Source organism: Cydia fagiglandana, chromosome 19 (genome assembly GCF_963556715.1).
Source record: "Cydia fagiglandana chromosome 19, ilCydFagi1.1, whole genome shotgun sequence".
NCBI classification, from domain to species: domain Eukaryota; kingdom Metazoa; phylum Arthropoda; class Insecta; order Lepidoptera; family Tortricidae; genus Cydia; species Cydia fagiglandana.
This window is the reverse complement of record NC_085950.1, coordinates 9,309,833-9,336,318: the sequence shown is the minus strand read 5'-3', so window position 1 is coordinate 9,336,318 and position 26,486 is coordinate 9,309,833. Positions and strand designations below refer to the sequence as shown.

Below are 26,486 nucleotides of genomic sequence, written 5' to 3'. Positions count from 1 at the left end.
CCATAGCAGTGTCAAACTGACATATTCGCTAACGTCTGCACCCCAAGCACATGACTGGCGCGACAGTATCTCGCTGCGAGGTAGACTACCCGTCTTTTACTAACTATGTTAACAAAAGAGGGACGGGTAGTCTATGTCGCCGCGAGATACTGTCGCGCCAATCATGTGCTAGCCCGGCTGCGTAACTTACTTTCTTTACATCTCGCTTGTACTAAAGGGGCCCACTGATTACCTGTTCTCCGGACAATATGAGCCTGTCAGTTAAAAGCAAAATTTGACATCTCCGAACAACTGCACCTCTAGCATAACTTACCGCGACAGGCGCGAGAAGAGACAATTCGGCGCGACTTGAGGCCTTGTCGCGTGTTGGCAGCCCAACTCACGCGCGAGAGCCGCGACAAACTCGCGATCCTGATAGGGTGATATCGTCCGGCGAACTGGTAATCTGTGGGCCCCTTAATATGCGAGTACGAGCGGGATTCATAGAAAGTATCTGGTGGTAGCTACTTAGAGGATATAACCAATGGAGACGCCATGTTTAAAATTTTCCGTACAAAATAGTCTGCCGTTTTTTGCGGGGGAGGGGCACATCAAATGTATAGGTACGTCATGTCAGATAAACGTCAGTCCATACATATGGTTGACATGAGGTTGACCATTGGCCGCCTATTTTCGACAGAGGGGAACTCCTGTTAATGGCGGCTCCATTGTTAATTACTCCGAGGGTAGCTACTTAGGTGGTAGGTACTTGTGTCAATATCATGTTTCCGAGTTAGGATACCCTATACCCATATCCCATATAGGTACAGGTATAGATTTTCGATTTATAAAAAAACAGACGCGCGATTCTTTTGCGTACGCCAAAGTCGTAGTTATAGTTTGTAGGTTTCTCATAGAGCCCGACGGCTAATCCTATTGTCTATTGTTAAGTAAAACCGCTCGTGCCACGTGCCACTACCACCTGCATAAAAAATACGTACTTCGGTTACTGAGTGCCGGCGAATCGAACACTACAGAACCAGTCTAAAATGTGTCATCGAGATGCGTAACAAAGGCGCGTTATCGGAGAGCGCACCTACACTGGTTTTTTGAGCGTTGGACTAGCCCGCGCTCAGGTGCCAAATAGAATAAATAAGACCCTTTTTTGCAGGTAAGTAGCACGTGCGGTTTTACTTAACAATAGACAATAGAATTAGCCGTCGGGCTCTATTAAAAACCTACAAACTATACCTACCTACCTATAGTTCGAAACTGAAAACATACGTTGAAAATAAACTACTACACGAATTATATAAAATTATATTTTACACAAATAAGTACACTTAAATATTCGTAATTTATCTAGGTAAGTATTTATATTTAAAGATATTTTTGTGCAAATAAATGTAAATAGTTATAAATATATGAGAAAGACTATCGTAACTAACATTGAACACTATGTGGAAAAAGTTTTGGAAATTGAATAATTATTAATTATGAATTTATTAAAATACAATAAGTTTCTTTACAGACGATAGATACACTTATATTAACTATCTAATTAAGGTAAATTCATATCTTTCAGTACTTTGTAAGTTTATTATACCTTTAAAAGGATTTTCTACATCAAGATATATACATAAAGAACTATATTAACCAATCAGTTGGCAAGTGAGAAATATACAAATATATCAATCAGTAGGTAGTGCAATCGAAAAATGTGATTTCTAATGGGGTTGGCTATAGTTCGTTTTTTTAGCATTAGAAAGAACTTGCAAGAAGGTAAGCGATCTTGACACGTCTTTTAATTGAAAAAGGCTTTTTTAAAATCAGTAACTATTACTTATGAAAGCAGAAGCATATAAATGATCGTATTACATTCATAATTGTAACATATTTGCCGTAACTTATTTTAAAATGTGTTTTTCAATTAAAAGACACATCAAGATTTTTCTACCTTATTTCTAATGCTAAAAAAAAACGAACTATAGTCGCAGAATTTTACAGCCTGGCAAAAAAGAGTAGAAATTAAAAAGTGGCAACACTGTAGTGTCGTCCCGCTCTCTTATATATATTGATTTGAAAGGGACGACACTACAGTGTTGCCACTTTTTAATTTCTACTCTTTTTTTGCCAGGCTGTACAGATTGCGCCAGCATAGGTTTTAGGAATATTGTCAAAGGCCTTTAAGAGCCCATCAACGTGCACACTAGCGCCACTGCTAAACAATCGTGATTATTTAAATTCTACGAAAGATATTTAAAAAAGGGGGCCGCCACGTACTCTATTGTGTAAATTACCTTTTGAATACATCAAACTAGTTTTTATGTTGCTGGTTTCGTCGATCTAGGAACTTAAAACAAAAACGGCCGTTTTAACTTTGGACGCATAGATTGACAAACTAGTCTGAGCCCCCCTTTGTTCAATATCTTTCGTCAAAAAATAATCACGATTCTGTATTTAAATACCTTTTGAATACATCAAACTAGTTTTTATGTTGCTGGATTAGTCAATCTATGCGTTCAAAGATAAAACGGCTGTTTTTGTTTTGCGTTCATAGATCTTAATTGTTGAAGTTTTCGATTCAGGTCAGGAGATGGCGGAGGTGGTCCTTATAAAAACAATGTTTAGAAGATGATCTGTGGACTATACCAGAGATATATATAACTCCGTATAAGATAAATAAAGTCTCAAGAAAAAAGCGTGCCTCAGTGAAAGAACATGGGTCAGTATGGAACAATAAAAATTAAATATAATTTATCCGTAAACATATTTTGATTAATTTATACATTTTCAATTTTATTTTAAGTTTTAATCGTGTGGCGATAGATGGCAGTAAATGTACCGTGATTACAAAATTTACTTTGGCAATAGCCCCAGTGGCGTAGCTAGGGGGGGCGGCGGGGGCGGTCCGCCCCGGGTGTCACCCATTTAGGGGTGACACCCGACCGTGAACATCACATCCAGTAGTGCTACCTACTATAAATATTCGTAAAATGAAAGCGATGGAGTAAATCCTGAGCTATTTAACAAACATTACAATTACTCTTTTTAAATATATTTTACAATTTTGATTGAATTTTAGGGTGACACCCACAATTTCCGCACCGGGTGCCACCCATGCTAGCTACGCCACTGATTAGCCCTCTATACTATCTATTCTCTTTGATTGTACTAACAGATGGGCGGCGTGTTTACAGGATGATTTCGTGCTTGAAGCTCCGGGTTAGATGCTTGTGGGGCAGCACTATCGTGTTCAAGAGGATCGTCTCCGCTGGCACCACCACGCTGGCACCTAGGGAAATACATAATAGTAAGTATTAGAAATAAATTAGAAGGTATACTTTATTAGTGGCAGTACTAATAAAGTATACCTAAGATAGTAATGGAGGGGTTGAGTCGTCTGTTCGCGTTGAAAAGGGCCTGATTCTCCATCTTGGCGAACGGCTTGTTGGGGTCTGGGTCTGAAGGGCCCTATCCGGGGTTTTGGGGCACTTACCTAAGATAGTAATGGAGGGGTTGAGCCGTCCGTCCGCGTTGAAAAGGGCCCGATTCTCCATCTTAGCGAATGGCTTGTTGTGGTCTGGGTCTGAAGGGCCCTCTCCGGGGGTTTGGGGCACTTACCTAAGATAGTAATGGAGGGGTTGAGTCGTCCGTCCGTGTTGAAAAGAGCCTGGTTCTCTATCTTGGCGAGCGGCTTGTTGGGGTCTGGGTCCGAAGGGCCCTCTCCGGGGTTTTGGGACACTTACCTAAGATAGTAATGGAGGGGTTGAGCCGTCCGTCCGCGTTGAAAAGGGCCTGGTTCTCCATCTTGGCGAACGGCTTGTTGGGATCCGGATCCGAAGGGGTCCCTTCTATTCGAGACCACTCGCCGACACTTGCGTTTTGACCCACTGCAAATAATAGGTACGTGTATAAAGAAACGAGGAAACGTGTAGGCATAGCTCATATTATATCTGGACCGGATTTACCGGATTTATTTTACCGGATTTTGGTAAATTTTGTAATATGATGACATATATTTCAGTTTATAATTTGGATGGAAATCATTTTGGACAATTTCTCTCAATTTTGATTCGGTTTTAAGCACTTATGATTTGATTAGAGAAGATAATAAAATTATACTGTTTCAATAATAACTAGGGTTGCCAACTTTTTTTTGGTGGAATATAGTATTTTCCAGAATAAGGCATCTAAAATATAGTACATTTAAAAAAATATAGTACTTTTAGATAAAATACTAAACATGAGTGTAATATATGTTTAATCGGATATATAGTATTTTAGTGTACTATATATTTTTCCAAAAATATATAGTACAGAGAGCCAAAATATAGTACAATACTATATAATATAGTACGGTTGGCAACCCTAATAATAACAGTGGCTCGCAGCCTTTTTGTTTCTATACCCTCTTGAAAAATATTTATCTGCTGGAGATTGTAAGTAAGTACGTCGGGTCTTAAAGACAGTAAAAGCATAGAATAATTAATAGTACTTGCCGTACAGAAAGGAAACTTCCTACAAAAACGAAGTTTGACAGCGGTTCAGGGTCGAATCATGATATCCCTTTCTAATATTATGGCACTATCCCTTTCGGCTATTTAGGGTTGTTAAAATTCAAACCATTATCTTATCTGTGGTCGTGTACGCAAAGGGACGTCAAGTTGTGCTAACCCTAATAATTGCTCGGAGCAATGCTGAGCCGAGCGGAGCCGAGTTTGGCCGAAGTCAGGAGTTTCGCACCCCTGGTAACATACATACATATAATCACGCCTATTTCCCGGAGGGATAGGCAGAGACCACGGATTTCCACTTGCTACGATTCTGACATACCTCTTTCGCTTCCTTCACATTCATAACATTCCTCATACACGCTCGCCGGTTTAGGGTGCTCTTGACCTGGCCTTTCTTCAGGGTTTCCCGATCTGGTAAAAGTGAGTAAAACTTACCGACAGAGTACATGACGAGCGAATGTTCGCTGATGGTCGCGTTGTTCAGTATAATTGACTCCTTGATCCTTACGCCCGCTTTTATGGTACACCCGGCTCCGATGGATACATTTGGCCCGATCTGTGATACAAAACATTTGAAACTATACTCTGAGAACACGAACCTACAGGGCCTTAACTATAGTCTGTATCTTTAGGTATTTAAATAAAAGTAAACAAAATATACCCTCAAATGGCTCATGGATTTGAGGGTAGATCAAAACATTACATGATCAAATAATGTAGGTTAAAGTCAGGTCGTTCAGTGACTGACCCAGGCGGTTTTGTATTTGGTTGGTTAATCAATAAATGTTATAACTACCCGAAAATGTACAAATTATTTGTTTACTTTTTTTTAAATACCTAAAGATACAGACTATAGTTAAGAGCCAACAGGAGTGGTCATTTCTCCATACAAACGTACTCCTCGTTTTCCTCCGTGGTTTTTGAAGCTTGAGCAATGATTTTTTCAACACAGATTAATATTGTCAATATCTGTGTCGGACCGTTTTGCTTTTTTTGATATTTTTGTTTTTTAAGGCGCTAGAGCCCTTCAAAAATGGCCAAAATGGCCTAATTGACTATGCCGCAATGAGAGGCGTGGTATTCAAAACTGATATCAATTAGCCAAAAAAGCAAAACGGTCCGCAAGGATAATTTCATAATCATTTAGATTTCCAAATTTGGTTACGATTGGTTAAGTTTTGGAGGAGGAAACAGAGGAGTACGAAACCTCGATTTTTGAGATTTTGACGCAGGATTTTTCGCCTTGTCCTTATCGCACTACTTTTAGGTGCCGCTTCCGTTAGCGAGACAGGTATATTTACCTAAAATATTTAAAACTCAGCTCCTGTTTCGTCTTAAGGCCCCGTAGGTTCGTGTTGTTCTCTCGCTCTCACTGAGCGTAAGCCTGAACGACGTGGCTGTGCGTGCTCCGGACCGCGGATTACATTTTTTTGAATTTTAATTTGTTGTAAGTTTTAACAAAAAAAAAATTGATAAGTCCCCTCAATAAATCCTCAAGATTGTTAATAACATTTTTGGCAACCGTATTGTGATCTAAAAAAGCGGTACGATTTATCAAAAACTCCGTCCTCTGAACCTATGGCACCTAGTATATTTATTATTTGAATTTTCATCGTTAGGAGAGGAATGCATGTCAGAATTCAGTAGCGAGGGATAAACTGTTATTCAGTCAGAGCCAAGTGAGTGTTTCAAGTAGAGATGCCACGAATATCCGGCAACTATTCGGTATTCGGCCTATTCGACAAGTTTGTCGAATATTCGGTATTCGGCCGAATGTTACCAACTATTCGGCCGAATACCGAATATCTCTTACACCTTCCTAAAATGATAAATTACACAATAAAAATATCCTAATTGTAGATCAATCCGCATACCACTAAATTTAATGTAAAAAATATTCTCTTGGAAAGTTTTTAAATACGAAGAGTATTTTTTTGAGCCTTTGTTGGTTACTAATAATTTTATTTTTAACACGGATTCGATTTTATTGACTCTAACTACATTCACTAGTTCTGAGCAATAAAAATTTACTAAAAATTTTTTAGTTTACATATAGGAAACTATAAGTCAATTACTAGAAGAATGTTACTCTATATACTTATCTGTTTTATAAGACTGTTTGTTTCTTAATTAAAAAAAAAATAAAAAATCTTGGCAAACGTGCTTTGTTGGCGTACAATTTTCATAATAAATATGACTTAAAATGTACTAAATGTTATGCCTCGAATAGTGGTTTTGGCCGAATACTGAATATTCGGCGCTTCGGCCGAGAGAGGGGCCGAATATTCGGTATTCGGCCAAAACCACTATTCGAGGCATCTCTAGTTTCAAGTATTACCACAGCAGAGTCGTCAACGCACGCGGTGGGATGCACAAACACATCCGGCAGTATGTTGTTGTTGTGTGTGTCACTCTGCGTTCTGTGGAGTTCCAGATAGTGACGGTTGGCGTATATGGCGGAACCGGGTGTTTTCACTTGCGACCACCAGTTTGTTATCTGAAAAGTAACAAAAATGATTTTAGAGAGAATATATCCTCCAAGCTCTATATTCGTTAAACTTTATTTTATTGACAATTCCATTGAAATTTTCTTGATGCGAACAATTACCCTAAATGCGTACTTTTACCCAAAAGCTTGCGGAATTTTACCCGCACGGTGGTGGAGTGAGTGCCAACCCTTTGCATTTCAATAAAATTTCACCACTGATAACGGGGTCTGATTTTTTAGAATAGCACCACCCCATCTCGTCCCGTGGGTGTCGTATAAGGCGACTAAGGGAAAACTGGCGACAGATATGCATATGAGCAAGGCTCGCCCGTATCCTTAGCGGGGTCCTTGCTCACAAGCGCTGTGCGCGCGCCACATCGAAAAAAAAAACCGGGCAAGTGCGAGTTGGACTCGCGCACGAAGGGTTCCGTACCATAATGCAAAAAAAAACAAAAAGAAGCAAAAAAAAAAACGGTCACCCATCCAAGTACTGACCCCTCCCGACGTTGCTTAACCTTTGGTCAAAAATCACGTTTGTTGTATGGGAGCCCCATTTAAATCATTATTTTATTCTTTTTTTAGTATTTGTTGTTATAGCGGCAACAGAAATACATCATCTGTGAAAATTTCAACTGTCTAGCTATCACGGTTCGTGAGATACAGCCTGGTGACAGACGGACGGACGGACGGACGGACGGACGGATGGACGGACAGCGAAGTCTTAGTAATAGGGTCCCGTTTTACCCTTTGGGTACGGAACCCTAAAAAAAGGGGTCTATCGTTATTACCTGCATGGCATAAAGCGTGTTGGTGCCAGCCAGCGGTGCCAGCACGTCCTGTTCCCATGACATGTAGCCAGGGTTTGGGGTGCTCTGATTGTTGCCACTGGAACAATACAATTACCATAAGCTTTCGTCAAAAAAAAAACTATGAAACGTAGGCAACATTTTTAACCGACTTTTACGTAGCAGCAGTTCTTTATCACCAAAAACCGTACTTGGGTACAAGTTTTACAATCGTTTTGTTTTTTCTGGTATTATTTTAGCTACGGAACTCTAAAAACTAAATAGGCACCAACCTATAGTAGTCTGCCTCTTTCCTTTCCAAAGCCTTCGCCATAGTCTGAAACACCCTCGGCGCGCAAACGTAAACGCCACAATTGATAAGTGCCGAAACGTACGAGGTAGGCTTCTCTACATAATGCGATACTGCTTTTGTACTGGACTCGCGTACCATGCAGCCATAGTGGATGGATTGCTGACGGGTCGCTTCTGTGCCCATGATTGTAACCTAGAACAAAAAAACATTAACATTGCCTGCCTCGTTGTACTTGACGACCTGGTTTACGTTCGGCCGTCTAAGAACTCCACGGAAAACAATTTTTCTCTTGCCCCAGTTTTCACAGTACCTAATGATAGCCAATGGACTGCTTTTGTACTCATAAATGTAATTAATTGGTAGATTTCGTGTCTGGAGTTTATGTACGTTTACGTACGTTATGTACCATTGACCGGGGTGACTTTCAAATGCAGGGGCGACTTTAAAATTCTAGTTTTTAAGCCATAATATATATTTATACGAGATTTATTACAGTAGGTGAATATGATTATACAGTAATCTAACTAGTTGCAGGGACATTTTCAGTAACTAAGGTCGCCTCCATAAACTCGCGAACTAAATTGACATGAGTTTGACAAATAAAATGATACCAGGAATAGCAAAGAAAAAATAGTCACGGGTATATGTCGATAAAATGATATCGATAAGTAAAATATTGCACTTACTACCCATGTCAAAATTATAAAGGGGTCACAAACGATTTCGATTAATAATATATGAATGTGACGAGAAAAGTGGTTAATTCGATTGTAAGATTGTGTCGTTACCAATCAAATCAGGAGGTGCGGATGAGAAACTGACAAATTTCAGTGTCATGTTATATTAGTGTGCAACAACTTGCCGTTCTTTATTTCAAGAGCTCGGTTGTCGCCATAAATCTAAAATTGGTGATTTAATTTTATACATGTGGCCGGTAGATGAGATTGATCCATAATTATTTATACTTGGTCAAGCAGATCTTGTCAGTAAAAAAGGCGGCATATTTGAAAAATAAAGGCGCGATGGGATATCGTCTCAAAGTAAATTTGAATTTCGCGCCTTTGTCTACTGACAAGATTTGCTTGATCTTGACCTAATTGTCAACTTAAACGTCCAGTTTAGGGACTGGTCTTCACAATCGAAGCCATAGGGATACCGAGGCGATTTAATTTTTGCGTCCACACCACTCGAATTAAATGAGAAATTAATCACATTATACGAAATATTTCCCCGTCTGGGCCGGCCTTTTTTGTATTTTGAGCCAAAATCACTTTTTCTATGTTATCACCTACAACTTAATTGTTACTCTAGCTGTAAGTTTTCCTAACAAATAAAACAAAATAAATATAATAAAATATTTATTTAATTACAATATGTTTATTCAATATCCTTGTCTCTATTAGGTACTATAAAATTACACATGGAAATACCGACATTCTCTAATTCAAACTTTTTTGAAAATATCGATATGAACAACACTGGCCAAACTGTGGTATCATTTGTGCACATTGTCCTGTCAATTTAGTTCGCGAGTTTCTGGAGGCAACTGTAATGGATAATGGTAATTCTATAGCCGTTTTAAATCTATCAAAGTAACCCTAAATTTTCCAAAGTCACCCTGGTCTACGGTACGGTACATAATGTTTTGTGATTTTATAGAATATAGATGAAGGCAGTTCTATGGTTTACTTAGTGTTATAGAAAGTTCCATGTACTGTGACCCACTTTCAACATATGTACTTACAACGTATTTTATCAACGTACCAGTGAGTTAGGCCTCTCCATATGGAACTCCCAGAGCTGTTTAAGCGGGAAGTCTGCGCACACATCCCCATTGAGTAGAAAGAAGGCTGCCGGGTTCCCCGCTCGGATCTGGTCACGGAAGTGATATAGCCCTCCACCAGTGCCTAGGGGAGTAAATTCTTGCAGGTATCTAGAAGAAAAGACAGTAAAACTATAGAAATATGCATGTGCCAGTAATGTTTACAGGCTTCCATTACCAGAACACATTTCTGATGAGAAAAAGCTTGAAAGCATCATGAAAGCTCAAATGACAAAAAGAAACTTGTAAATTGATGAATATATTTTTGTCTTGTTTATAGTTTATTAGTTAATTATTAGGACGGCCTATTAACCCTTAAATAGTAAGTAAAATTTAATGAAATAAGGTTCTAATGTACTATTACTTCCTTCACATTGCAGATACCTGACTGAGTAGCTGTAAACTGCAACATCAAACATCAACATTTATTCAGCAAATAGGCCACAAGGGCACTTTTACACGTCAACATTGAATTTACATAAAAGCAAAAATAATAACATCAACAATTTTTTAAAATAAACTAACAATTCAATCTAACGTATTACAATTACTAAGAGATGTATATGGTCTCTTAATGTCGAATTACATACAAAATACAGATAAAAAAAACACAAATCACTATAATATTTAGAGGTGTAAATGTCTCTAGGTGTCAGAACTATAGAATTATATAGTTTATCAAGTTATCCTTAGAGATGTATAGGGTCTCCAAGAGTCAATATCCTGTATAATTAATACATTCATTAAGAGAAAAGAAACATACGAGAGCAGAATGAGGCGTCTCACTGTAATTAATTAATAAAAATTAAGTTACTAAGTATAATAGCTCGTGTTAGCTTAAACAGACTAGTCTCCACAAACAGCACCCGTTCACGAGTATGACGCGTATCTCAGCCATCGCCTCCCTCAACCTTCATTCGGGAAAGTGGCGACCTGTATGTCTTATATTTAAACTAGATAAAGGAGCATTCCACGGGCTGTCCCGTACAAACGCATTTTATTTCCTGTGTTGCGACTTTTTTTCGGCATTTGAAGCAGGCGATTATTTTTCTGTGCATATTTTTGACCATTTGTTATAGAAAAGGAAACGCTTGTATACCTGCATCTCTTCAGAAAATTCGCATTTGTACGGGACAAACGGTAGACAATTTCATGGAATGCTCCCAAAGCACTTTTATTGAAAACCAACCTAATCGCAACAGAATATTCTCTATGCATGTCTCCCACAAACTGAGCCATGGTTGCAGCCGTGTAAGAGCCAATGATGAGGATCTCCCGGACTTGAGGAAGCTTTACACAGGCTGCGATGTGGTGCTGAATCAATGGTACTCCGGCTATTGGGAATAGGGGCTTTGGAGTGTCGAGAGACAGCGGCCGGAAGCGGGTACCTGAAATTATAAGCTTAGGTTAAGAATTGCTATCGGCTGATGCAGAACCACATTCAGAATGACATGGAAATCAATGAACAAGTCTGCCAGTGGACGAGGAATTGAGAAGAAAAGTTATACCTTAGGGTTTAATAATGGTTGATTGCCAATTCATTTTGATTTAAATATTATATGTATCAATTATAGTTCGTTTTTTTAGCATTATACTTCGTTTTTTTTAGCATTAGAAATAAGGTAAACGATCTTGATGTGTCTTTTTATTGAAATAAGATGTACAAATGGATGAGTGTACTCATTTATTTTGTTTTCTTGTTAGAAATAACTCAAATTAAACTCAAAACTATTTATTGCAAGCAAATCACATGAATATAGATACTACTACGGCAGTTTATACTATATTGGATCTGTGTGTAGCCACGTAAAATAGTTAAACAAAAGGCCTTTATATTTCAGAATACATAAGTTTGTTTAAATTACAATAATTAAGCGTTAATAGTTGAAGATTAAGGTTTCATCATAAAAACATATTAAACACATTAAAGTTACATCTTCAGTATCATTGCTGATTGATTTGATACTCGTACATGCTATTAGCATCATCTATTAGCCTATAATTTTAATCATCTTTGGCCTTTACGTCTATTGCAGACGATTTATGGTGTAACATACATTACACCGCCTGGGACGGAATTAAGGAAACGCAGGGATGCCCAGCACCTGCATTACCCTCTCGGCTTCACTGACTTATGCCACAGGAAAGGCGAGCCAATACGTGTGGAGACAGGTCAGCTGCAGGAATCTGCCGCATATTTCAGGTTGGACCCTACTCGCGCCTTACGGAAACTCCATTCCGGGTTTTATTTTGGAGTATCCTTCTCCTAGATGGATTGCAAAACAATGCTAAGAGGACCATCTCCCCTGTGACGAAATAGCTTCTTATTTCTTAACTTATAATTTTAATACCTCTTAAATATACCAGCTTTCATCCTTCTTATCAATTACAAGCCGGTGATAAAGTGATAATTTTTTTTTACCTTTTTGCGGTCCCCCTATAAGTATTACAGCTTTTAACATAGTAGAATTATCGTACAGCGGTTTATCCATTGTGATTTCACGATTAATGAATATTAGCAGGAAATATTATCGCGTTTCAATATTTTTTCAATGTTTACAATACACACGTCACACAAAAAAACGTCAATGTCAAATCGGATGAGTGTGTAGGTGGTGTGTAGTGTACGTTCGAAAACTACTTTTTATTTTTATTTTATGGCCTGGTTATGAGACCTTTAAGCATAGACATAATATATATATAGACGGTGTCTCAGCGAGCTGTCACTGTTGCCACTTTTGTTTAGTGTACGATTAACAATGAGGCCCACGTTGCTGTAGCCATGTCGATAAAGTCATATCGATAAACTATCGACATTTCTTGCAATTTTAATTTTACTTCAAAAGCTTAACGATACCTAAAATGACCAAAAACGCTTTTATTCATTATTGTGGTTATCAGATCACAATTTTATAGTCACGCCCCAGCAGGGAACCAAGGGAAAGTTCAGATATTTAATTAAAATACATAAATACCTCCTAAAATAGGTGTTCCGCAATAATTGAATTATATTATTATATTATAATATATTCATTATCCATTAGCATTTCAATTATGTTTATGTTTAACGAAGATATTGAAGCTTCAATTAATCGCTATTTCGTTCCGCTGTGTAGCGTTTATCGATATATAACATGATTAAAATCGACTTTTCACATCCCTAAAAGAGCACACATAATACGCTTTTACGCACACATAGACAGCCTGGGCGCATCAAGAAAGGCAACACTTGATTTGAAGTCCACCTTGTCAACAGTATAGTTGTCCTTTTTTGACAAACGGCATTTTAAAAGAGCGAGGAGAGAGAAATGATACTAGTTGCTGCGTCGTGAAAGAGAACAGAAAAGGTTGGGCCCTTGCCTTTAAGCCAAAGACTACTTAAACTACTGACTGTAAGTCAACTGTAAGTATAGTTGGTCAAGCAGATCTTGTCAGTAGAAAAAGGCGGCAAATTTGAAAAATGTAGGCGCGAAGGGATATCGTCCCATAGAAAATTTGAATTTCGCGCCTTCTTTTACTGACAAGATTTGCTTGACCAGCTATACCTTCTATGCGATTTTCAGAGGGGCTACCGCGAAAACCGAAATTCGCAAATTGCGGGGATCTTTCTCTTTTACTCCAATGAAGGCGTATTGAGAATTTGGCATAAAAGTGTAAATAAGGTTTACTCGGGTAATTCCGAATGTCTAAAACTGTCGGATAATTCCGAAAAGAGACTTTATCGCTTGGGCCCCTCCCTTCCGACGTGTCGGAAGCCGGTGTTGCTCAAAGATTACGATGGAATTAAGGGTGATTTTCTTCTGAATTTCGGAATTATCCGACATTCGGTATTACCCGAATACACCTTATAATGTTTTTTTATTTTTTCCATGCGTTTATGCCCTTTTTTGGTACAAATTTGTTGTTTTTATTTTTCTTCCATACAAACTTTCTCCTGCCCAGCTATAAATTCCATAGTAGCAAAATCGTAAAACTCAGCTGAACCCGGTGATCTGGTGTTCGAGGCAGGAGAGAGGATCGAGGTCATGCGGCGAGACGGCGATAGGTGGACCGGACGTATTGGCAACAGGTATCATATGCCGCGGCCATAAGGTTTTCTTTTACATAGCAGGCTTGGGAGACCGGACGTATTGGCAATAGGTACCTTATGTCGTGGCAGTAGTGTTGATTGTTACATAGCTGCGTCATATAACTCAGCTGAATCTGCTGACCTAATGTTCGGAGCAGGAGAGAAGATCGAAGTCATGCGGCGAGACGGCGACTGGTGGACCGGACGTATTGGCAACAGGTACAGTCAGCTGCAGAGAAAAGGTATGGCGCTTTACAGGGCCATTTACTTCAGCTCTCAACTTTGCAGCCACCATATATTCCTCTCTTCTTCTTCAACCTAGCGTTTTCCCGGCCTAACGCCAGGGTCCGCTTTCCTGCTCAATCTTCTCTAATTTGCGTCATCTTTGGTCTTCGGCATCCTTAGGTGTGAGATTGTTCTCTTCCATGTCCGCTGTCACGACGTCCAGCCAGCGCTTCTTCCTCTCTTCATTCCTTTAAAATATTATAGTATTATAGTATTTGTAGTATTATATTATAGTTTGCAATTGCTTACTAATTTTGGCATCGTTATTATTTCAGGACATACCCGGACCGGATATATGGACCCGGGTATGTCCTTAAACCACGTCCAAGACCACCGGTGGACGGGCAGCAGCGTCCCTCAAATTCGGTGTACTCGACTGCGATCGCCAACCCGCCTGCCAAGCGTGGCGATTATGGCATTCACCCCCCAAAAAAGGGGGAGGCCTATGTTCAGCAGTGGACGTCTTATGGCTGAGATGATGATGATGATTATTTCAGAACCGGTATCTTCCCGTCCAAGTACATGACAAAAGACGCTACGATGACCTCGGAGCCGATCGCGCCCATACTGGAGGCGGTGGAACCGGAACCGGAATCCGCGCCACCGCCTGCGGCGGTCACACCGGTGCTGCCTACCGAGCCCGTACAGATAGGGCTTTATAGTCCGTGTTTTTTAGCATTAGAAAGAACTTGGCAGAAGTAAGCTTGTGGTTCCAAATCCGGCACTTTTAGCGGTAATAATTTGAAGTAAATTATAATTATGTATTGCCCATGCTACATTAGATAATTTAATAATTATTAACAACTAGCTGACCCGGTGAACTTCGTATCACCTATCTATACTATGTCTCCTTTTGGCACGTCACGGATTAGCCTGGCCGCACACGCTCGGAATTTTATGTAGGTACTGATTGACATGGTGTGTAAGCGAGACAGCACCATGCATTTGTAGAGCGACGTCCCGTTCCCACCTGTCATTCCGTACGGAAACATAATGAACATTCCGAACGCCTGCAGCCAGGCCTGAAAAAAATTGTTATCGATTAGTCCCTCTACTATAGTCCGTTTTTTTTAGCATTAGAAAGAACTTCGCAGAAGTTCGCTTGTGGTTCTAAATCTGGCACTTTTAGCGGTAATAATTTGAAGTAAATTATATGTATTGACCATGCTACATTAGATAATTCAATAATTATTAACAGTTAACGAGCCTGATAAAAACTGCACGCTTGCTTCTGCGGAGTTCTTTCTAATGCTAAAAAAAACGAACTATATATAGGGTGACTTCAAATTGGTAATACAAAATGAATGTTTTACATATATCTTCCCTTCATTAAGCCCCTCAATTAAGTCTCATGCTTTTAAAATAATTAAAAGTATTTTTTTTTGTTTCATCCAATTTTTTTAGGCTTCACATGGTTATCCTAACATAATAATTAACGAAGAAGGTTAAATAATTTCAAATGAACAATTGAACACTTTCCTCTTTGGTTATCAATCACCTGTCACAGTATTTATGAAGTAAACGTGTTTTGATCAGTAATTGTCACTTGTCAATTGAATATTAGATTTTCCGCAAAATTTGATTTTACAATAAATTTTTAAATAAAACAATACCTGAGAAACGTGTTTTCTACAAAAGGTGCAGGAGCAAAATTTGGAGAACCTCCATTTCCAGCAAGATTGTGCACCAGCACAGTTAACTCTAAGTGTGCGATATTATTTAGACCAAGAGTTCCCTGGCAGATGGATTGGACGCAACGGCCCAGTCGCATAGCCGCCTCGAAGTCCCGATCTTCGCACGGGAATTAAAAAGCTAATTGAGGTGTTCAATTCTGTGAAACCAATGAATTTATTCTTGGCAGACTAAATAATCTCAAGAGTATTCATAAGAATCAGAGTTATGTGTCCAGAAAAGCGGTGGTCATTTTCAATACATATTAAAATACGTTTCGTTAAAGTAGGTGCACACTGATCTACTTATTGAAAGTGTTGAAACGTAGGTATTTTAAGATTGTGTTACATTCGGTAGATTACGTATATTAATAAATGATTTCATTTAAATTAATTCGCTTATTATTTACCATAAATTGTATCAGGGTACTTAAAACTAAACCGCTTAACTTAATGCCAGTCCAGACGGGAATAGTTTTACTCCAATCTGATTAAATTGTTTGATCAAATCAGGTGGTGTGGTGTGGTTGCAAACTCCATTTTGCTCGCTGATTCCCTTTTATTCGATTGTAAGATTATGACCGATAAAATGGAGGTGCTAACTTCAAAATCTGTTCTTATTTCTTGTACACATTACAAATGTAACCTGTAATGGTGTACTGATGTCAACTTTCTAGCATTAATTGTAGTTTCGGCTCTGCGTGATGATGATGAGTCAGTCAGTCAGTCATCCAGAAACGTAAATTTAACGCTGTTTTTTAGGGTTCCGTACCCGAAGGGTAAAAACGGGACCCTATTACTAAGACTTCGCTGTCCGTCTGTCTGTCTGTCACCTGGCTGTATCATCTCATGAACCGTGATAGCTAGACAGCTGAGATTTTCACAGATGATGTATTTCTGTTGCTGCTATGACAACAAACAGAATAACATAAATTATGTAAGTAAGGTCCTATACAACAAACGTGATTTTTTATGGTTTTTGCGTATTGGAACGGAACCCTTCGTGCGCGAGTCCGACTCGCACTTGGCTGGTTTTTTTTAATCCTGTTGGCACCTCAGACAGTGGCGAGACACTCCTGACTTCGGCCAAACTCGGCTCCGTTCGGCTCAGCATTGCTGCGAGCAGTTATAAGGGTTGCTACCATTTGACGTCCTTTTGCATGCACGACCACAGATAAGATAATGACTTGAATTTTGACAACCCTAAATAGCCGAACGGGATAGTACCATACATTAAAAAGGGATAGCAAGATTCATCCCTGAATCGCTGTCAAACTTCGGTTTTGTAGGAAGTGTCCATTATGGTACTTACGGTAGTACCAAAGAGTAAGGTACTATTATCACAGAATAAATAATAGTACTACCGTACAGAAAGGAAGCTTCCTACAAAACCGAAGTTTGACAGCGGTTCAGGGTCGAATCATGCTATCCCTTTCTAATACATGGCACTATCCCTTTCGGCTAATTAGGGTTGTCAAAATTCAAGTGATTATCTTATCTGTGGTCGTGCACGCAAAAGGAAGTCAAGTGGTGCCAACCCTAATAATTGCTCGGAGCAATGCTGAGCCGAGCGGAGCCGAGTTTGGCCGAAGTCAGGAGCTTCGCACCCCTGCTATTATTTAGTATGTATGTATTTGTTGGTTGTCATTTTGTTTATGGGTGCGTTCAAAACTGTTTGCATATTGCTGGCTTTAACAGACTACCGCACCGGACCGCGAACTTTGTGTGTCCCGGCGTACTTTCAATCGTGTGTCAGAGGGCCTAGAGTCTGTGCGGAAAGAGAAGAGTCGTGGGATTTGAGGGCGCGCCAGTGCTATTTTATGGTTTTTGCTATGCTGACAACACTGGTCACGTGATTATAATACGACACTAAAGGTCATGGTACTTGAATCCCTTTTGTTCCGGTTTTTTACCACGGCTTACTAAACGGAGCCTGATGGTGGTGTCGGCTCGTCAACTCAATCCTCTGATTTAGCGCAGGCACTAGTTTTCTTTTTAAAACACACTTGTTTTTATGTCTCAGATAAGTACTAAAAAGTGACTGCGATTGACAAAACTGCTAAAACTAGTTAAGAATCTGCCCAATACAACTGTAATTTTAGTACCAAACAAGATAGAGTCTCATTTATGTACTGCCTAATCTGTGCAGTCCAACAGTTATTAAAACCGGGTAGATCGGGTAGAAATTGGGCAATAGAACTGTAATTTTATCTGGGATATATTTCACCCATTGTAAACTTGACTTGTAATGTATGTGTACTTTATTAATAATAAATATGAATATGAATAAAAATAGTGCATAAGAAGGTACGCCTTATTGGGATATGTCCGGTTCTCTCATCTCACGATATTTTACTTCGCCGAAAAGTCACTGCTAAATATGAAATATAACTTCGTAACTAACAGAACCTACAAATAAAGAAATATTTTATTAGAAAAAGTTTCATTCTTTGTAATCGAAGTCTGAATTAAAATATTCAATGTCACTTATGTTTGAGCTAGCTTCAAAACAACCAGGGACACTCATAGAACTATCTTCATCTCAACTGGATGTGCTTGAATCCGGCACGTAGATTACGAATTCTTGCATTATCACCTACTTAGCGGTCTTTTATTCGAGATACCGTAGGTACTTTTACACAATCCAGAAAAAGAAATTCCATATAAATATGCATAAAATGGCAAGTATCAAGACTATTTGTCAGTTATTTTAAAGATCATGAATGACCTGCATATTTATGAAAATTAATATATTTTGAATGAATATACTTACCAATTATGTACCGGAGACAAGTCACTTAGGGGGCTTATTAAATAGGTAATTATTTAATATTAAATACAACATCAATACCCGTGAATAGCGGAAACACGTTCCGCGACTTTTTGTAAGTCGATAGTCGGCTTTTAGCCGTTTTCTTCCCGCTGAAAAAACCGAACAATGTTAAATATAATTTTTCTTGTGGTTTTATGTACGGTTTCATCGTGTTTTGAAAATATTTTATACATAAAACTTGCGGTTTTTGTTAATAAAAATATACAATGACAGAAGTTTGTTTACTTTTTACAAGACAGGTGTCAAAGGTTTGATTGCCATATAAAATTTAAAATGTTAGTTCCCGTTTCTGCCACGACTCTTCTCTTTCCGCACAGACTCTACCGCGAACAACGTAGTTCGCAAATTTTACTCCTATTCGCGTTAGACCCGCAGTACGTTCGTTAAAACCATACCGCCGGGCGCGGTGCGGTAGTCTGTTACGGCTTCATGACATCGGGCAGTTATATTCTGTTTCTGAACGCATCTATAAAGCTTGACAACCAACAATGACAATCTTTTGTGACAGGGACACTATTTGGTGTCATTTATGTGTCATTGCTCGCAATAATGTGGACATGACTCCAAATTTGATTAAATAATTAATCATTTAATTATTTTTTTACCTGAGATTTGATTTTGTTCTCTAGTCAATAAATAGCACTGAAATATATTTTTGATATAAAAAAATGAGTACCTACAAAAAATTTGAAAAACATACTGATATTTTAAAAATAAATTTGCATTATAAGAAATCTTTGTGTTATTTATTGATTAAAAATCAAAATTAAACCTCAGGTAAGAAATTAATTAAATGATTAATTATTTAATCAAGTTTGGAGTCATGTCCAAATTATGCTAGCAATGACGCCAATCTGTCCGATTTCTGTTATTTATTGCTTGCATTGTTAAAATCTAAATACGCGATAATTCGAATGTTGTGGATCTATGTTATCGACTCAAAACCCTTGATTTAATATAATCTTCAATTTGCGGAACTCCAGTGTACCGTACCGACAGGACAGCTATCATGTTTGACAGGTACGTTGGTAGGAACATTTTGTATGGGAATGATCATTCTTTCATTATTTTGTTTTCGTAAATTTTTTCAATGTTTTTAATAGTTATTCTGCTATTCTAGGCCGAGACTAATCCAACAAATCAAAAACCATGAAAATCGGTCCAGCCGTTCTCGAGTTATGGATGCTGGAACAAACACGACTTTGTTTTATATATATAGATTAATAGATTAAAGAGCCTGATAAAAACTGCACGCTTGCTTCTGTGGAGTTCTTTCTAATGCTAAAAAAACCGGGCAAGTGCGAGTCGGACTCGCGCACGAAGGGTTCCGTACCATAATGCAAAAAAAAGCAAAAAAAAAACGGTCACCCATCCGGTATCGTCTAGGGTCGTCCCATTCGTTTTTTGCCACGTTCTTAAATTAGTCCTATTCTGCTTTCGTCACCCATTCTACATTCGTCACGTTCGTCGGTGGGCTTTATCATCTTTGGTCATATTTGTTGTTTGCCTTTCTCTTATTCCGACCCATTCCGGTATTCGTCATTATCTTGTTTGGGCATGTTCGATGTTAGTCTATCTCGTTTTCAGTCTCATTCATTATTCGTTATTTTTTCATCGACACGTTCGTTGTTGGTCCCATTCGGTTATTGACAAGTTCTTAATTTGTCTTATTCTGTATTCTGTCATATTCTTCATTCGTCACTTTCGCTGGTAGTCTTTGTCATCTTTGGCCATATTTGTTGATTGTCTTTTTCCCAGTGTGGTTATCAATTTCATCATCCCTTCCCTCTCGTGAGTGTCATAGAAGTCACCCTGAAGAAGGTTGATAGCAGTTACCAACGCTTTAATCAGTCTGAAACTATCTAAGTAGCCATACTACTGTGCCCTGGTTTAAGACCAGGCACGGCACGACGGAGTAAGCCCCGTGTCCCCGTTTTGGACTAATCCCCCCTACATGTGTATTGTTTAGGATACATTTAATTAATATTTTAAGTATAAGGATTATTGTTTATGGAATCAAAACAAAAAACGAGACAAATAGTGAATGGAACGAATATCGAATGGGACGAATATCCAACGGGACGAATATTTAACGGGACAAATGGAGAATGTGTCCAAATTTCAAAAGAGCCTAAATAAGAAAAATACGAAATTAGAATAAGTCCAAAGACGATAGGACGAATAACGAATGAGACTTAAAAAAGAAATTGACTAACATCGAACATGCCCAAAGAAGATGATGACGAACACCGGAATAAGCCGAAATAAGAAAAAGGCAAACAACCAAATATAACCAAATATGAAAAAGACCACCGATGAACTTGACGAATATAGAATGGGTGACGAAAGCAGAATAGGACTAATTTAAGAACGTGGCAAAAAACGAATGGGACGACCCTAGACGATACCACCCATCCAAGTACTGACCACTCCCGACGTTGCTTAACTTTGGTCAAAAATCACGTTTGTTGTATGGGAGCCCCATTTAAATCTTTATTTTATTCTGTTTTTAGTATTTGTTGTTACTTATAGCGGCAACAGAAATACATCATCTGTGAAAATTTCAACTGTCTAGCTATCACGGTTCGTGAGATACAGCCTGGTGACAGACGGACAGACGGACGGACGGACGGACGGACGGACAGCGAAGTCTTAGTAATAGGGTCCCGTTTTACCCTTTGGGTACGGAACCCTAAAAAACGAACTATAGATACCCACCCAACTACCATACATACATATAATCACGCCTATTTCCTGGAGGGGTGGGCAGAGACCACGGATTTCCACTTGCTACTATCCTGACATACCTCTTTCGCTTCCTTCTTTCTTGACATTCTTTATACATGCCCGGTTTAGGGTGCTTTTGACCTGGCCTTTCTTTGGATTTCCCCGATCTGATCAAACAATGTCCGCCGAGCCTACCCCTTCCACAATAACAAGTTATACCAAAATATACTGAGACACACATAAGTACTAGTGGCTCTGTGAGCTGTAGACCTCACGATGTAGACCGCATGGCTCCGCCATTTTGAATATTTACGGAAAACCGAATTGACAAAAATCTAACCCTCATTCATAAAACTTTACGAACCTGATTTATCCCTTTCGAGCTTTCTTACAAATACATACAGTAAAGGGCCAAAAAGAATGCACATCGGCAATCATCGCATTTCCGAATACAAACGAATGCTCATTTCCATGTACATCAATTATTAGGTTAGTCGTTTATCAGAATTTGAATTTAGAACTAAGTACTTTATTGTTGTTTTGTTTTGATTTCACGTGAAATATATAGAGCTGTAAAACACGATGTAACTATTTTTAATTATTGCTATATTCTTGTTAGGGAAAAATAATCTTCATTAATATATATTTTATATAAGATCGACAAAAAGTGTAATATTGTAATGACAAATCTCTGTTGAACCTTCTTAAAATAATTACTTACATTAACATCCTCATGTTTTTTAAATTGGTTGGCTTCAGATAAAAAATATTTATAAACATTGTGGATAATTTCGCGTGACTGGTAGAGTAACGGCTTACCTTTTTTCCCTATAGATGACATAGTACAAATTTAATTTTATAGGGGTTTTAGCAGCTCTATATATATATTGACTTAGGTAGGCGACTGCACTCTCTCGCATTTGAACCATGACTGACAAAACAAACGTCATGGTGTGTGCGACACAGATATCGCTATACGAAGTCGAAATTAGCCGATTGCCTCTTTCTAAAGCTCGATGTGCATTCTTTTTGGCCCTTTACTGTAAGTTAAAATGACAGATAGGTAATGGCAGGGGCACGAAAATTTTGTCGGCGGCGGCGGCGCGCCGGCGCGGCGCTCATATCTGATGTCAATGAGAGCCTTTTCTCGGAAACGTACGAACGTGTCTTGCTATTTCATTCAGTCTCGGTACAAAAAGTACTGAGGTTGACTGAACTAGCATGACAAATACGAACGTTTCCGAGAAAGTACGAAGGAAAACAATGGAACTCGCATCGTCTATATGAGCCGTTATATTTATTGTTCCCGCGGGAATTAAAGATTGTAAATGAACCTATAACTCACTAAGGAGTTCTAACTCCGGGGGTAAGAATATTGCAAACTCGAGTCTTTAATTCACTCCAGGCTAACTTAACCCCTTTGTTGAACAATGTACTATTGTTTGTTTGTATTGTTTGTCTATATTTAAAGAAATTACTTCGTGTTTAGTAAAGCTTGGTTGATTCATAACAATACTTCATTTAACATTATCAAGTCAAGTGACAAAATACATGTAAGTAAACAATATTGCTCAGGCTACTAGGTACAACCAAGAATCAGCTAAGCAAACAAGTTGGTATGTAAAGGTGTTAACATATTATATTATCTTCACATCTACAATCATTGACTTGGTATTACTTCGTAGAGTACTCATGTTAGACCGGGCCGGAGCTTCCGGAGCTTACTTTTCTATGACATGACATGACAGGTGATCACGTGATGCTTTCCATAGAAAACGATGCGCCGGAAGCTCCGGCCTGGACTCGGCCCGGTCTAACGTGAGTCATCCTTAAGAATGGTGCCAGTATGTATATACATCGGTGTTACGCACGAATTCGAGCCAATCGTGTAGTCGAACGCAACTAGTTGCGACTTGCGACCAATCGCGCATCATATCGACCAATCGTATGGGGTTAGACTGCACGATTGGCTCGAATTCGTGCGTGACACCGCTGTACTGGCACCATTCTTAGTGCCCGTAAGCAGGCGTGTCTCACTCCGCGATTTCGTCGCTTTGCTACAGGTAGCTAAAAGTACATCTGTTCGGCCCCAATTTTGGGGTTTGCCATAAGCCGCGCGTGGCGCTGTCGCCACCTAGCGGCCATATCTGTGCTGATCGTAACAGACGCGTTTTGTTAGAGAGTGAGTCTTCTGTACGTAGTACTATTATTTATTCTGTGCCGTAAGGCCCGTCCTTACGAAGTAATATATAAGTCAATACCCACAATATTTTTTTAAATTGCTTCAGAGTGAAGTCCCCATTTTCCTCCCTGATATTAGCATTATGGAAAATATTTTGACACAATTTATTAATTTATAAACCATAGATATAATGCCCCTTATAATAATTATTTGATCTCTTTCCTATCACGGAACAATGGTGTAACGGACCTTTGGGAATGGTGCGCGGAGCCGAAGCCAACACATAGAGGCGTTTTTGACACTTTAATGAAATGTAAGGGGTACACTAGGGTTGCCAACCGTACTATATTATATAGTATTGTACTATATTTTGGCTCTCTGTACTATATATTTTTGGAAAAGTATATAGTACGCTAAAATAATATATTTTCGATTAAACGTAAATTACACCCATGTAATAATGTTTTCCTCGGGGAAATAGGCGTGATTATATGTATGTATCTATGTTACACCCATGTTTAGTATTTTATCTAAAAGTACTGTATTTTTTTGAAATGTACTATATTTTTGATGCCTTATTCTGGAAAATACTATATTCCACCAAAAAAAGTTGGCAACCCTAGGGTACACCGAGCGGGTCATGGGATGCATGCATAGGCAGCATCCGCCAAGGTATAAGGACTATTGTGAGTTGATGGAATCTAAAATGAACTAGGGTATTGTGTGAAAGCGATGGTTTAAGTAAAGCTATGAGATAAAAAACCGGACGCCTGCCTAATAAAACGGTATCCAATTTTATTTCCGGCAGACGGTGACTCGCTCACAAGATGGGCCCCCACAAAAAGCGACATCTAGGATGGCTCAAGGGCAACACCGGTGTGAGAATTAAATTGTTGTAAGAATTAAGAGCGAAAAACTAATTCCATACAAATGTTTAAAAGCTCTTATAATAAGAATAAAAAAAACAAACTACCCCTTCGTTTGATTTTTTTCTTGATGTAATTTATATACATGTGTAAAAAATCTAGGTACAATGTTAATATCCGGAGGGGAAAATGTGGACTACGTTTGTATGGAGACCTCTAAACCATTTTCCAGGACCATCTGTAGGTAAGTCTAAAGTGTAAACGCTATCTAAAAGACGCTTAGTGTAAACTCGCTCTTATAAGTCGTAAAAAAAATTCGCATCGAATGCCGAATGCAGTGAGGTATCTTCCAATAGTCTGTGTTATTCAGCCAGAACGCACGCGCCTCCGCAGTGTTTTAAATTGAAAAAAAAAACAAAAATAACAATGATCATAGTGCGGAGGTTTTTCGCTTGGAGAAATGGATCGAGGTTCAATCAGTACTTGATGGCTGTTATATGTAAGTTTTTTTTGGCTAAATGCGTATCTACCGTCGTTTAGAACAACTAGTGGTTTAGTGCAGTGGTGGGCAAACTTTCTTCATGGGGGGCCAGAAAGTTTAGGAAATTTAAGTGGAGGGCCAGAATTGTAGCCAAATTTTGTTTTGATTTGTGATAATCGTGGGCCAATGCCATATAGCCCATATACTAATTATTTCATAGGACCGGCGGCAGGCCGGATAAAATCCATTCGCGGGCCGCAGATGGCCCGCGGGCCGTACTTTGCCCACCACTGGTTTAGTGGGTAGGGAAAAATAAGTAAAAAATAACATAACTATCTATTGTAAATATGGGCCACAGTCTTACGAATTACTTAGGGGCACTTGCACCATCCCACTAACCTGTGGTTAAGCGGTTAAACCATTAACCTAGTGTCAAATTGTACTGGTAACCATGGTAACTCCAGGTTTAACCGGTTTACCCCGGGTTAGTGGAATAGTGCAAGTGGGCCTTAGTGGGCAATTGAATTATAGATACTGGAGATTTTGTATATGTATGACATAATAAGTTTTTTGAATTATTAAGATTAATGACGGACCGGTAATACCGGTATGGAATATGTTTACCCAATTAATACTCGTATTTACAAATATTATCCTGCTCGTTTTTTTGGTGTCTGTAATCAACATGGAACCTTAAAAAAATCGCTGTATTCGTCTGTCTGTCAGAGGCCTATTTTATAAAGCTACAAGTTACAATTTACAAGCGGAAGTCTCTTTCTAACTCTATGTGTTAGAACGAGACTTCCGCTTGTAAATTGTAACTTGTAGCTTTATAAAATAGGCCACAGGCTGAGACACATATGTGTTACATTTTATTGAAAGTTAGGGCCGATTTATACAATGATTAGTGTTAAATGCGTGTTTATACATTGTGTATGTATGTTTGTATGTATGTTGTTATTTCAGCGATAATTGTGATTAAATGTGAACCGATTTCAACATTTATTTTTATTTGAAAGAAGGTGTTTTAAGCGAAATCTCAAAAATATTTGAGGAATTATAAACATATAAACCACGAAAAAGAGGTTAAATTACGAACAATTTGGATTTTTTTTTATAAAAAGAAATATTATCATTTGTGATTATATTTTTCCTATAAGCAATAGTATTTTTATTTTTCTTCATAAATAAAGTTTTTTCACTGTACATACCTATTCCAACTTTCAAATAGATAGGGTGTGTACCAAATTCCTAGAGGTATTTTATTTAGCGATGTGAGAGATAAACGAGCAGAGTTGGCATAAGTCCCACCACCATTCAGTAATTCGATCCATTATTTTTTTTTACGTTTCTGGTACGAAACCCTAAAAACCGGGCAAGTGCGAGTCGGACTCGCGCACGAAGGGTTCCGTACCATAAAGCAAAAAAAAACGGAAAAAAATGCAAAAAGAAAACGGTCACCCATCCAA

The 26,486-nt window shown here is 38.6% G+C and overlaps 2 protein-coding genes across 2 annotated transcripts in view; one reads left to right on the top strand and one right to left on the bottom strand.

The window, feature by feature from the left end:
- Positions 1–2,705: 2,705 nt before the first annotated feature.
- Positions 2,706–12,494, bottom strand: LOC134673751 (mannose-1-phosphate guanyltransferase alpha-A). The gene is made up of 9 exons (XM_063531769.1): positions 12,327–12,494; positions 11,094–11,292; positions 9,847–10,015; positions 8,063–8,274; positions 7,773–7,869; positions 6,835–6,993; positions 4,932–5,052; positions 3,729–3,872; positions 2,706–3,274 (listed from the first exon to the last, which is right to left on the bottom strand). Exons 1-9 carry the CDS (start codon positions 12,394–12,396, stop codon positions 3,174–3,176), a joined length of 1,272 nt encoding a protein of 423 aa, XP_063387839.1. The 5' UTR covers positions 12,397–12,494; the 3' UTR covers positions 2,706–3,173.
- Positions 12,495–24,905: 12,411 nt separating this feature from the next.
- The window catches only part of LOC134673794 (facilitated trehalose transporter Tret1-like), a 32,806-nt gene continuing 31,225 nt past the window's right edge, over positions 24,906–26,486 (top strand). The window contains exon 1 of the mRNA XM_063531822.1: positions 24,906–25,035. Coding sequence (XP_063387892.1) covers positions 24,963–25,035 — 73 coding nt within the window. The 5' untranslated portion in view covers positions 24,906–24,962. The remainder of the gene's footprint in view (positions 25,036–26,486) is intronic.

Coding starts and splice junctions, on each gene's coding strand:
- LOC134673751 (XM_063531769.1), bottom strand. CDS start 12,396: ATGGATAAACCGCTGTACGATAATTCTACTATGTTAAAAGCTGTAATA. Junction 7,870..8,062: donor AAAGAGGCAGACTACTATAG/GTTGGTGCCTAT, acceptor GTATTGTTCCAG/TGGCAACAATCAGAGCACCC. Junction 3,873..4,931: donor GCTCGTCATGTACTCTGTCG/GTAAGTTTTACT, acceptor TATTATTTGCAG/TGGGTCAAAACGCAAGTGTC.